The 12,208-nt window shown below is 30.4% G+C and overlaps 1 protein-coding gene across 1 annotated transcript in view; it reads right to left on the bottom strand.

Annotated features, from left to right (window-relative positions):
* LOC107451702 (cytochrome P450 3A25) overlaps nt 1–11,698 on the bottom strand; it is a 53,583-nt gene extending 41,885 nt beyond the window's left edge. The window contains exons 1-4 of the mRNA XM_016067878.4: nt 11,424–11,698; nt 9,101–9,197; nt 3,790–3,842; nt 690–786 (exon numbers count right to left, since the gene is read on the bottom strand). Coding sequence (XP_015923364.3) covers nt 690–786; nt 3,790–3,842; nt 9,101–9,197; nt 11,424–11,512 — 336 coding nt within the window. The 5' untranslated portion in view covers nt 11,513–11,698. The remainder of the gene's footprint in view (nt 1–689; nt 787–3,789; nt 3,843–9,100; nt 9,198–11,423) is intronic.
* Between the last annotated feature and the right edge of the window lie 510 nt (nt 11,699–12,208).

Below are 12,208 nucleotides of genomic sequence, written 5' to 3'. Positions count from 1 at the left end.
CAAAAATTGGCCACGAATTATAATTTCCGTTGTGTTATAAGGATAATTATATTTTAATTTTAAAAACTCTGAGAATTATATTAAGTGATTTTATATTTTGTCATTTCTATCCGCTTCCGTTCTGTTAAACCTAGTTCGAATTCAGTTTAAGATATTCTCTGAGCTACGCGGATGTTTCATTTGTAAGCTAATTTTATTTTACGAATTAGTGTATAATATATACACATTCCAAATTAATGATTCTTACTTAACATTGTAAAAATAACTTTACTGACTCATATGTGTATTTTAATGCAATTCTAAGTTTTAATGTTAATGAACAACAAAAATGGTTGCGGCTGCCTTACAACAAATAGTGAAGTGAACATTGATGTAGTGAAACATTAGATTCAGGAGTTATGGGTGGTATTTCACTTTGGTGTTAAGCAGTTGCAATCATTTTCAAGTTGAATTTTTTTTCTTGCAGTGCATGGATGCTAGATCCTGAGTTTAACTGAAATAAAGTTTTCCGTCGTACAATTTTTAAAATTTTCGTAATCCTGATTCGGAAAGGTATTCAGTCAGTACACCATTTTTTTGCAAAGTAAATTTCTTCCACCTTCACAAGTGGATTTAATTTGACACAAATAACATTTCTTTTCATTAGTATGAATTACTAGACAACGTGAACATACTTAGAAGAAACTTACTCTTCGATTCCGAAAAATCGGAAAATCCTTGATAAAAATGTCTCTAATAAGTTTTGGATCACCTACTACTAGAACGGGACGATGACCTTCAAAAAAACTGAAAAAAATTTAAATTATGAAATAAGTTTATTTCAGAGAACAGGGAACCTATGATAACTTAATAGAGTTTTCAATGAAAGAATTAAGAGTATACAAACATTATTATTGAACAAATAGTTAAAAACTATATTTTATTTTATCACCATCGTAGAACAGTCGAACCAATTCTGAGTTTACGACTACCAATCTTCAATTCCATAGCCTTGAAATTTAGTACAGAGCCCAGAAGACAGCGGGACTCCTGGATCCAGCTTCGAAGCAAACTAGCCTTCGTGGAACAGTTTTTGATGGATCTTGAGCGTAATTCGAACCACGAAAGTCTTCCCCGATTAGCCCGTCTACAAAAGTATCGAACTCATGATCCGTTCACCACTGGTTGGTGCAAGCCGGGAGCAGAATTCGTATCAATCCGCTACCGCTGGAATTCGAATCTGTGTCACCTCATCAGGAGACGAACGCCCAATCCCCTCAGCCACATGGGCTCTTATGAGACGGTTTTATAATTGTTTTTGAACAGCCGACTCAATTTTAGATTTACAACTACTTATATTCAACTCCGTAGCCTTGTAATTATGAACCCAATCCAAAAGAGAAGAGAACTCCTGGATCAAGTTTTTGGAGAAATGCAACTTCTTGGAGGACTTTTTGATGTAACTAACCCGCATTTGCGTTTCATCTGGAGGAAATCTCCAACGGTTACCTAACTTCTCTAATCCATGATCCATCTACCATTTAGGATATTTCTAGTTAGCACTCTGGTCGGTGTAAGCCGTGAGGGGAATTCGTGCCGAACAGCCGTCTCTGGGACTCGAATCCGGCTCACCTCATTGGTAGGTGAGAGCTCTATGTTCTGAGCCACCAAAGCTCAAAATATAAAATAAATATTATATTAAAAATATACAAATACTATATTAAAAATATTTTTGTAAAATATGAGTTTTCCGGAGCTTTTATTAGAAATTTTGCTTATGTTCTTGTAAAATTTAAAAAACATACCGTTAATGGCTTTTACACCTTATGCGAATATCGAAATTTAGTTTCGATTATTATTTTGGAATAATTTAGTGTTTTTTGCAAATTTTGGGATAATCATTTGATCCATCATAAACAATGAATACAACCCAAAAATAAAATATTCTTGCAATGGAAACTATATTAGTTATTTACGACCTCTTTAACTTACAAGTGGATTGGCAAAAAATTGAAGAATAGTTATAAAGTCGGTGAGTACACTGTAAAAAATGACAGTAAATTGTGCAGAAAAACGCATCTTTTGCACAAAAAAAAAATTGCGCTAAAAAGCAAGTAGATACGTTATTTACGTCACATTAGAGCTGCCCAATGGGCAATCGAGAAACATCCCTGAGTATGATCCGAACACATATGCCATTACAATTTTGATCCTCTGCAAAGGGGATGGATCCTCCACTTTGGTAGCCCGACGACCTGCGTGTGAAGTAGAGCACTTTACAGTGGAATAGTTCAATGAGGACAGATACCGCGCAACCGTGGTTCCTACGCAACCTGAATAAAGTGGTCACCCTCCCGCTTACTGACCGCAACCAGTGATGTTTGATTTCGATTTTCTACTATGAACCATGTTCTTATGATCAGTTCACTGCAGGACGAGACTGTTCGAAGATGCATTTAGATTCTTTCAGGTTTTAATCGTTGCAAACACGCTGCAAAAAAATCCTGTTTTTTTTCCAGACTTTTTCTGCATATTTGACTGTTGTTTTCTCAGGACAGTTTTTTTCTGTTTTTTATCCTAATCATAAAAGAGTTTTTACATTTAAATATGATTTCAATTAGTAAGATTTTTAAGAGATAAAGACTCTGAGATTTTTCTTCATCACCAACCATTGGAGCTGCCGTAGTTCAGAGAAAGAGAGCTCACTTTCCAGTGAGGTGGCCTAGGTTCGAACCTCGGCGGTGACTGCACTTACAAATACCAATTTCAGCTCGCACCGACAGCAGTGTTGATACTGTTATTTTATAAAGTTTTTTTAAAATTAAAATAACAGTTTTTTTTTGTAAAAATAATAGAGTTTTTTGGTAAAATAAACAGTACTTATCTGTTCAAAAAAACATGCGTTAATTTTTCAATACGAGTATCTTTCTGTGAAATAAAGGATTTTATTCTGGCACGGCAGCTCGCTGTTTTTCCTGCCAATTAAATAGATTTATTTTTACAATTTATGAAATACAATGTTTTGAGAGAATGTCATTTAAAGTTTCCGAAGGCTCATCACACCTACACTAGTGTGAGTGCAAAATCTTTACGATTTATATGAGTATCGAAATCTTAAATATTTTAATGAGTATCAAGATCCTCAATATTTATATGCGTATCAATTACTTTTGGGAAATGTTTTCAACTATCAATTCTGTCTAAATGTGCAAAACGGAGTTGTAGTTGTTACTTTTGCCACTTGCCAATATCAGCAGGCCTGCTTGAAATCAAGCGAATTTTTAAGGCAGAGGGTGCGTTTCTTGTTTTTTTAGTGGCGCAATCTATGGACGAATCTTGAACCCAATCCGGACGACAAGGGAACTTCTGGATCAAGTATTATGAGGCATTCGCCTTCATGGAGGTATTTTTTGATGGAGCAAACCTGTATTTGCATTACATGGAGAGGAAAACCACGGAAACCTTTCATGGTTAATCTGACGTCAAGAGAACGCTAACCCATGAAGCGTCTACCACTGAAGTTGTCAGCAATATGGCCAGTGCGATCCTGATGGGGAATATTTATCGACAAGCCATCGCTGATATTCGAACCCGGTACACTTTATATTCTCTGAGCCATCGCTGCTTTAACGAAATGGTTGAATGATATCGAAAAAGACTTGAAAATTACAAAAAATTGGGGAAGCACTGTGGATAATAAACATATGGAAAATCATTTAATTGAGACAGCATAGGTCTGGGAAGGATTGTATTCTTTGTAAGGAAGAGAATTATAGATAGTTATAAGGAATTAAATTTAAATTTACTTACCCGTAAACGGGTCCTAAGGAAAAATATCTCTTTAGTTCAAGAACATGCATCGGCTGTAAAAAAATGTCAAAACGCTTTGAAATGTTCATTAAATTCCATACACTGATTAAGCGAATAGTTAGGATTCAATTTGAACATAATCAGTCGCTTATGACACTGTCAAGAAAATATAATTTAGAATAGACAATAACATCAATAGTAGTTTCGTTTAACTTCACATTCCACAAAATAGCCTTAGAAGCGTTCTTACAAGATGTTCTGTAATTAACATCCTTAATGTGCATTTTTAGAACTGTTAAATTATGTTAAAAAATATGTGTGCACTAAGTGTTACAAATCAATATTTATGTAAAAAAGAAAACAATGCTGGAGCAGTAACATTGTAAAAGTTTTGTACACTGTAAAAAGTACACCGTAAAAAGTAATAATATTGGTGAGATGCCATCATTTTTTGTTTTAAGATTAGCTAAATACATTTTTACATACAGAAGTGTAGTTATCATGCAAAAAATTACATAAAATTAACAAAATAAGAATTGTTTGAAAGTATTAAGGTAAATATATTATTAAAAACATGCTTTTTTTTAAAGAAATGTTTTTGCTATACAGCCATAAATTGGATTCTAATGCGAATGAAAATATGAGTTGTCAGTAAACAGACGAACAAAAAATGAATATATTTATAATGAAACTATAACAGTGAAAAAATATCAAAAAATTTGACTACATGTACTGCAAAAATGTTTCGTTTACTTTAACACTAAAAATAGTGGTTACTTGACACTAATTTTTCTTTTGCAGTTAACGAATTGTTTGCGAAGAAAGCAGAATGAAAAGCACCTAAAGCAGTTTGTTTGTTTGGCAAAATTTGAATAAACCTTAACTATGAATTTTTATATTTATTATCTGTTTTATCCGGTAATCAATCAGGTTAGGATGTTTTCAGTGTTGATTTATTAGATTTCAATAATATTTTTGGTTTCATTCTTCACTTAAATATTAGTTTTTGATCCCTTATCTATATATTATTTTGAATTCAATTTTGACAAGGATACTAAAAATACATATAGTAAGGGTGGTTATTATGGAAAATTTTGTATCCTTTTACACTAGATGTACGGTGTACACACACTTTACAATAGTGAAATATTAAAAATTTAGAATTCATAAATTTCTTTGCGGAAAAATGAGATAACTGCAAGTGACGTAGTATGGATATCTCGATCCTGATTGGTTGTTGAAACGTGCAACATTTCTTGCTTGCTTACGTTTTGGTTGCTTACGTTAGGGTTGCATTGGTTGCATTGGTTAAGGGTTGCATTGGTTTGCTTACGTTAGCAACATTTCTTTCCAATGTATTTCGAATAAGCTAATCCCGTCGAGATTCAATTCATTTAAAGGACACATTCTACATTCATTCACAAAGATTTTAATTCTTTCACAATATATTTCTAGCTTAACACAAAGACTGGTTAGATATTATATTTTAACAAATTCGATGTGCGATACGGTGTAGTATTTATTTAACTTATCTTTAGTTAATGTTCTAACTTATGTAAGGAAATTTTGCTCTATTTCAACACGCCATCTTGTTTATAAATTATGAGCTGGCGCTGGGATTGTAGGTCACGTGTCTGTGTGTCAGTGATAGTTTTCTCGAGTTGTAAGTACCCAACTTTTAGCGATTAAGGATGCCAACTTAAAAAAATAATGAAAAAATGTGCTTGAAAGATATGGTACAAAACCCAAAATTATTTCTAAGACATAAATCCCCTTAATCCTTTAAGACCCGACCTGTATGATTGTGCGTGTTAGATATTAATCTAGTAAGTTCTTAGTTGTGCCTCATTATAAATAGCCTCATAATGAGTAACAATTTTGTTACCTAAAACTGACAACTTTTTTTGAACTTTAGTGTGTGTAAATAAGAACTGAATAAAGATTGGTTATGGAATATTGTACATGTGCTCAGTCTTAATTTATATATTTCTGTCTAATAACTTCAAAAGCTGCTATTTTAATATTAAAAATATTAGTTTAAAACATAGAATTAGATGTTAAATTCAATACTGTATTTTAGCGCACATGAATTATCTTAAATTTCTTAGATTAATATTCATGGCAAAATAACTTTCCTATCATTTTTTTTACGTTTTGAGCTATTTATATAAATAGTAAAAAAAATATAAGTGCTTTCAAATTGCAACAGCTCTTAAAGGATTAATGCATATTTTTAGTACGCTCTTTGAAAATTTTACTGAATTTATAACAAACTGATTGCAAAAAAATAAAAATTTACATGTATTTTTTTGTGCAGTATTTTAAAAAACTCGAGTATTTCTGAAAATTTTAGTAAAAATCGAAAAACAAATACAGATTGAATATGAATGTAACATTATCCAAGAATTCTGAAACAAACAAGCAATTACACGAACACACAACAAAATAGCAACTATAGTTTAAGGAAAGGAAGAGTATTGTACAGTGTTAAAAATAAAAAACGGACCACACTAAATAACTTTTGATCTAATGATAGGATCTTCACATTCTGGGACTCACTCAATCATAATTATTAAAGGGGTGACATCAAATATGCTTATTAATTAGTACAGACGATGTTTTAAGTTTCGAATTTGGACATAAAAACGTATTCTCTCTGAATAAACATATTTTTTTATACGGATTCAGATTTCTGACCCCAAAATATAGGGAGTAGCCGAAATTTAGGAAATATGGTCCCCATAGTTTGGCCAGGAGAGTGGTCAATTTGAACCTCTTAAATGTTAATTTTACTTCTTACTTATTTCGTCATATTTCGAGTAATTTTTAATGGAACTGAAAATTTTTTTTTCACAATTTTTATATTAAAAATCGTCAATCCTCGATCCCAAGATAAATAAATAACGTAATAATTCCATGCAAGAAATAATTTCCATAGTTCCATACAAAATAATTCCAGGTAAAATTAACGTTTAGTAAATATTTATTATATTTTCATTTTTTAAAATTTAGTATTAGTTGAAAAAAATTTTCAATTGTAAGATATAAAATTTAAAAGAATGTAATTTCAGATTTCAAAGTACAAAATTGGATTGAAATAGGACGAATAGCTCCTAAGTAATAGAATTTTTTGTTATTCACAGTGGTCGGTTTTTTATTTTGCGTCCCGTACTCTGAACCAGTGCAAACAATTGCTTTTTTGATTTTTCGCTGCTGAGTAATTTTTGAAACGAATTCTTCTTGAAAAATAAATCCTTTGCATTACACACATTTGAAAATAGATGATTTTTTAATACCAATTTTTTAAGAAAAAGAATTTATTTTTGTTTGGTCTAAAGTTAAATCTTGGACCAGTGTCAGTATTGTAACATGCGTCAGTCCAAGTTAGGAGCAACAGTTCCAGTTAGTGCTTATTTCCTTATGGATTTTGTTATTTACCCTTTGACGCAGATAGGACATCTATGTCTCCTTACATATTTGTTTTCTGACGTTCTAATTACAAGCAAAAATGTATTTTTGTATTTTTCAATTATAAAAAACAGTCTAATAATTACTAAAATAATCCGTTAGATTATCGCAATTATATTTGTAATAAAATATAAAATCCAATAAAAGTAGTTGGAATTTTTTTTTCTCATTCATATATAAAAATGGATTAATAATTAATTTTGAAAATTAAGTAAATTTTAATGATAAATAACTATTTCTCTTAGATCTGCAAATAAGTACAAATAAAAACAAACAAACAATTCTTTGGATGTTAATTGTATTTGGGAGATCTTAGCTTTAACGCAGAAAAAGACGGCGACTATTTTATGCTGTATATCATAACCATAAACTGTGATAATGCTAAATATAATATTTTTCACTTATTTTGACCTGAATTAAGGCGAAATAATTGAAAAAAGGTAGGGAAAAGTATGAAAAATAGGCTTAATATAAGTTTTGCGTCAAAAGGTTAATCGCCGTGCTTAACCTTCCTGTATATTGTAAAAAATTTACCGATTGAAAGCTTATAGGAAAAATTACTCTTCCAGAAGGTTTCTATTTCGTTTATCCCTTTTCCACTCTTCTTAAACTTCTTCGTGAAAGTCTAAAACGATTGACGTGATATTGTAAAATTTGGTGCCCGAGTATTTACAGTAAAATAAATTAAATTTTTTATTCCCTTACTTCTCGCTCCCGTGAAAATCATGAGGTAAGCTTTAATCTCCTATATCTCGTGCCCGTGATATTTCCAAGCTAGAGCGTTCAAAAGTAACTCTCCAAGATTTTTTAAATATAACCATCTCTAGGGCTCATACATTTTTTACCCATGGTCAAAATGGGTCTTGGTTTGGATTTGATGGCGTCCACACACTTTTCAACTGTGTTCAAGAGTAATAGTAAACAGTGCGCATGCGTTGCTATGGCGACCGCTGCTGTTTTTCTTTTAATTTTCACAAGCAGGAATTTTTAATGTATTTACTTACTAATAATTTGAAGTATTTTTATATTCTTTTTATTATTAACGTATAATTACTGGCTTGACGGTGATTTCAATATAAATATGAAGGTTGAAGAAGGAAAAGTATTTTGTAACGTCTTAAAACACGTACATAGGCAGGGTTTGAAAACCAATAGGACGACAAAGATCCATTGAGACAGTTTTTGCTACCCATGATTTGAAATGTTGTAGCGTTTAACGGAGTCAATCCAGCGAGAAAAAGTGCTTGACCAATGGGTAACCAGTGCTCGTAATAAGCCGATCACAGCTTTTTTTATCTATTTATTTTTTATTTTTGAGATTTATCTGAATTTTTTCTCCTAATAGTGTTTGAATTCAAACTTCATCTGCCTTTTAGAGTTTTGTTTTTCATTTCTATTAATTTTAGTGTTCCTAAATTAATTTTCATTGTTTTCAGCTTCTCCCTTTTTGTTTATTATTTTGCAAACAAGATGGCTGCACCAGACTATTTTTAATGTAACTAGAAATAGTTTATTTTAATTAGATATCAGTATTATCCAATTATATGTATTTCGTACTCTTGGTTCAGCTACATATTCTCTTTGTGAGTACAGTCGGTTTGTGTTATGTAATAAAGTATTTTCTTATATTGTATACATAATGGAAACAGAGTTGCATGGACCTACAGAATTTTAAATTTTAAGCCAATTAAAAAAAAGGAGAGCATGTATTGTACATACACCTTTTTCTATATAATTTTCTTGAATGAAAATACAGACACTTTTATTTCTATTTTCTTGATTTAAATAGATTTTAGCTATAAAATTTCTTTAAAAAATGAGATTAATTTGCAAAATATCTTACTGTTGTCAGATAGTCTATCACAGATCCAAAAAAAAGAAGTGGCTTCACATAAGGAATATTTTTGTCTTTCCAATACGACAGTTTTTTATTTGAATACCTAAAATAGAGAAAACTAATGTTATTAAAGCTAACCTCTTAGATTCAAATCAGCGTGAACAGATTCGAAGCTGGTGACTTACTAGAAACTTAAAGGAAAAGACAGAATTTTCTAAATTAAAAAAAAAGTAATTTTGAAAAATGCATTTTTCAATCAGACTAGAAAGGGAAAGTCGTTTTTTTACACGTAAAAAAGAATAGAAACCAACACTCTTGAGAAATTTTCGGTGGCAATATAAAGTGATGAGCACGGTTTTATTCTCTTTAAGGGAGACAAAATAAAAAATAAAAGAAAACACGCACACGCATATATACATTTTAATTTTTAATATAGTTGAAAAGCGTATTTTTTAAACTTTCACTTAATTGTATTATTTTCGTCTTTTTTTTGTTGTTCTTTTTGTTTCATGTCTGCTAGTCTGATTACTTCAAAGAACGATCAAAACCTTTGATTGGGTATAATTTTTTCTTTATATTAAAGAAACAATTTAAACTTTCACAATCATCTGCCACGAAATTTCATTTAGTATTTCATCACTCTAATTCATCGAAAAAAGGTCGAAACAATAAAATAGAGGTTGCAATGAAATTACGATAAATTTGCTTGTATCGATCATGAAACGATTGAAGCTTGTATACGAACCTTCAATTGGATGCCTGCAAGTGACGTAGGTAAATCCTGGTATTTGCCGATTCAGAAGCCAATCAGGTTCGACACAGAGCGTTACGTCACTTACAGGTATCCAATTAAATCTAATTTCAATCTAGTGGTTAGGCATAATCACTTCACTTTTTTTCAAGTAGCAAGATCTAATTGGGAGTTGATACATGTGTTATCGTTTTACAGCTCTTTGAAAAATGAAGACGAGTCTCTCTTTTATATATGCTTTAACAATAAAGTGAAATGCCTAGATATAAATTTAGAAAGTCTTTATGGCTTTAGTGATGCTTCAGTATTAACGAAGGTAAGAGGTACGTTTTATCAGCAAAAGTCGGCATGTTTAGAGTTTTGCTTTCATTTTCTTACATTTTTCTAATAAAAAGAAAAAAAAAGTATCCAAAGAGCAAATGGTGTCAAGTTTGCGAAAAAAGTAATGGAAAGATGAAACCTCGTTGACGTAAAAGATTTCTCAATAAGCATTAGATTTAAAATTTGATGTGATTTAAAATGTATAATAAATATTTTGCGTTATTTAATCAATTTGAGTTTTGCTAAGGTTTGTGAATTTATGAACAAAATTATACCTATTGTTCAAAAAATAAGAAATTTTGAAATTTGAAATCTAAAATTCATTGTGACTTTAAGTATATTTCTACTATTATGTTTAATCAATTTGAATATTGCCATTCTTATTTTATAAATAAAATCGTACTTGTTGCAAAGAGAACACCGAAATCGACAATAAAATTGTGAAATGCAATGTATCTGTGGATCTTGTAATTTACTTTAAATTAAAAAAAATAAAAATGCTGATGTTGCTCAGGATCAAAATTCTCTTGTAGCTTTGATCACACAGAACTGCCATTTGAAAAAACCGGTGTTCGATTTTTTTTTATGGTGATTTGACGCCCTCTACAAATGGATTTACGTCAGCTTAAGCAAGAAGTAAATTATTATGGTTTACAATCCTAGATAATAAATATTGGAAAAAAAAATTATATAGAAAAAGAGTTTTTTTTAGGGGACAGTTTCACTCCTTAGAGTAAGATATCTTTTGCGAACTTAAGCTGCCGATTAACTTTTGAAAATTTGAAGATTTAAGAAATTTAAATATTTTCTTCAGACTTAGAGCTAAAAAATTGTTTAACAAAAAAACTGTGGACTGAAAACCGCAAAAAAGCTTAAAACTGTACACAAAATTTTTCGATTCCCTTCAGAAAAGTAAATTTACTTTTTTCAAGTTACCTTTAAATATGTGTTTTGAAAAAATTATTTTGGTCTGAGATAATTTTCTTTCCTTTTTTTCTTTCCCAAACCTCTTCTTAATGCAATACAATTGATAAACAATAAATTTTGAATTTAATCAAAAAAGTTGACCTTTTAATATAATTTTGCTTTATACATATCACTGTGTACTTTTAGAATAAATTTGTTAAAATTTGTCGCATCTATTATTTTAGGGTAGTCTATCAAAAGATTGAATAACCTCCTCTAAAGGTAACCGCATTTCAAAGATACTATAATATTTGAAAAAACATCTGTTCAATTTAAAATATGAATACATACCACCAGAACAAAGAAGTAAGAATTCCAATTAGTAGCATTTCTGTTGAAATATGATTTAAATAAAAAAATATATGCTCAGTGATAGCCATTATATTATCTCATCAAACAGTATGGTAGTTTTTAAAAAACCCTCTCTTTTAATTTCATCATCAAACAGCTAACAAAACTTGTAGGAAGTGTGAATAAGTATTAGTTATGTTACCTGATTTTATGTTTTGCAATATTTGCTTTATATTTTTTGTTAAGACTTTTATTGATAGAAATATTGCTAAATGGAACTATTTTATTTGAATTTAAGTAGCATATGAAACAAAAATGTTCAGAAAAGCAGCAACTGTGATACGCTATATAATCTTTTAATGATCAATAAAATAGTGTAATACTTTAGTTTAATAGTGTTTTGAAATATGGTTAAGGCAGACGTGTCAGAATTTGATCATAAAATTTCAAGCTTGAAATAGGTAGCATATATATAGATTTGGAAAGGATGCATTTTAATCGTCAAGATCTTTCTAGAAATTCAATACTATTTATTCCGTTAAAAATCAATATTACCATGTACAATGATATAAATCTTCACAGGTGCTAGAGTACTTTTTAAAATAACTTAATAAATATTTTATTTATTGTTTCATTTTTTTATAATCTGTGTAATCTATACCAGTGATTTTCAACTGGTAACCAGATTTGGTTCAATTTCTTTGTTTTGCGGTCCGTGAAACACAACATATTAATAAAAAGTTTAAATTTTTTTGGGAAGCTCCATATTGGTTCCACACACTTGA

Source organism: Parasteatoda tepidariorum, chromosome 7 (assembly GCF_982258835.1).
Source record: "Parasteatoda tepidariorum strain Cologne lab strain chromosome 7, Ptep-v5.0, whole genome shotgun sequence".
Taxonomy (NCBI): Eukaryota; Metazoa; Arthropoda; class Arachnida; order Araneae; family Theridiidae; genus Parasteatoda; species Parasteatoda tepidariorum.
This window is presented reverse-complemented; position numbering and strand designations above follow the sequence as displayed.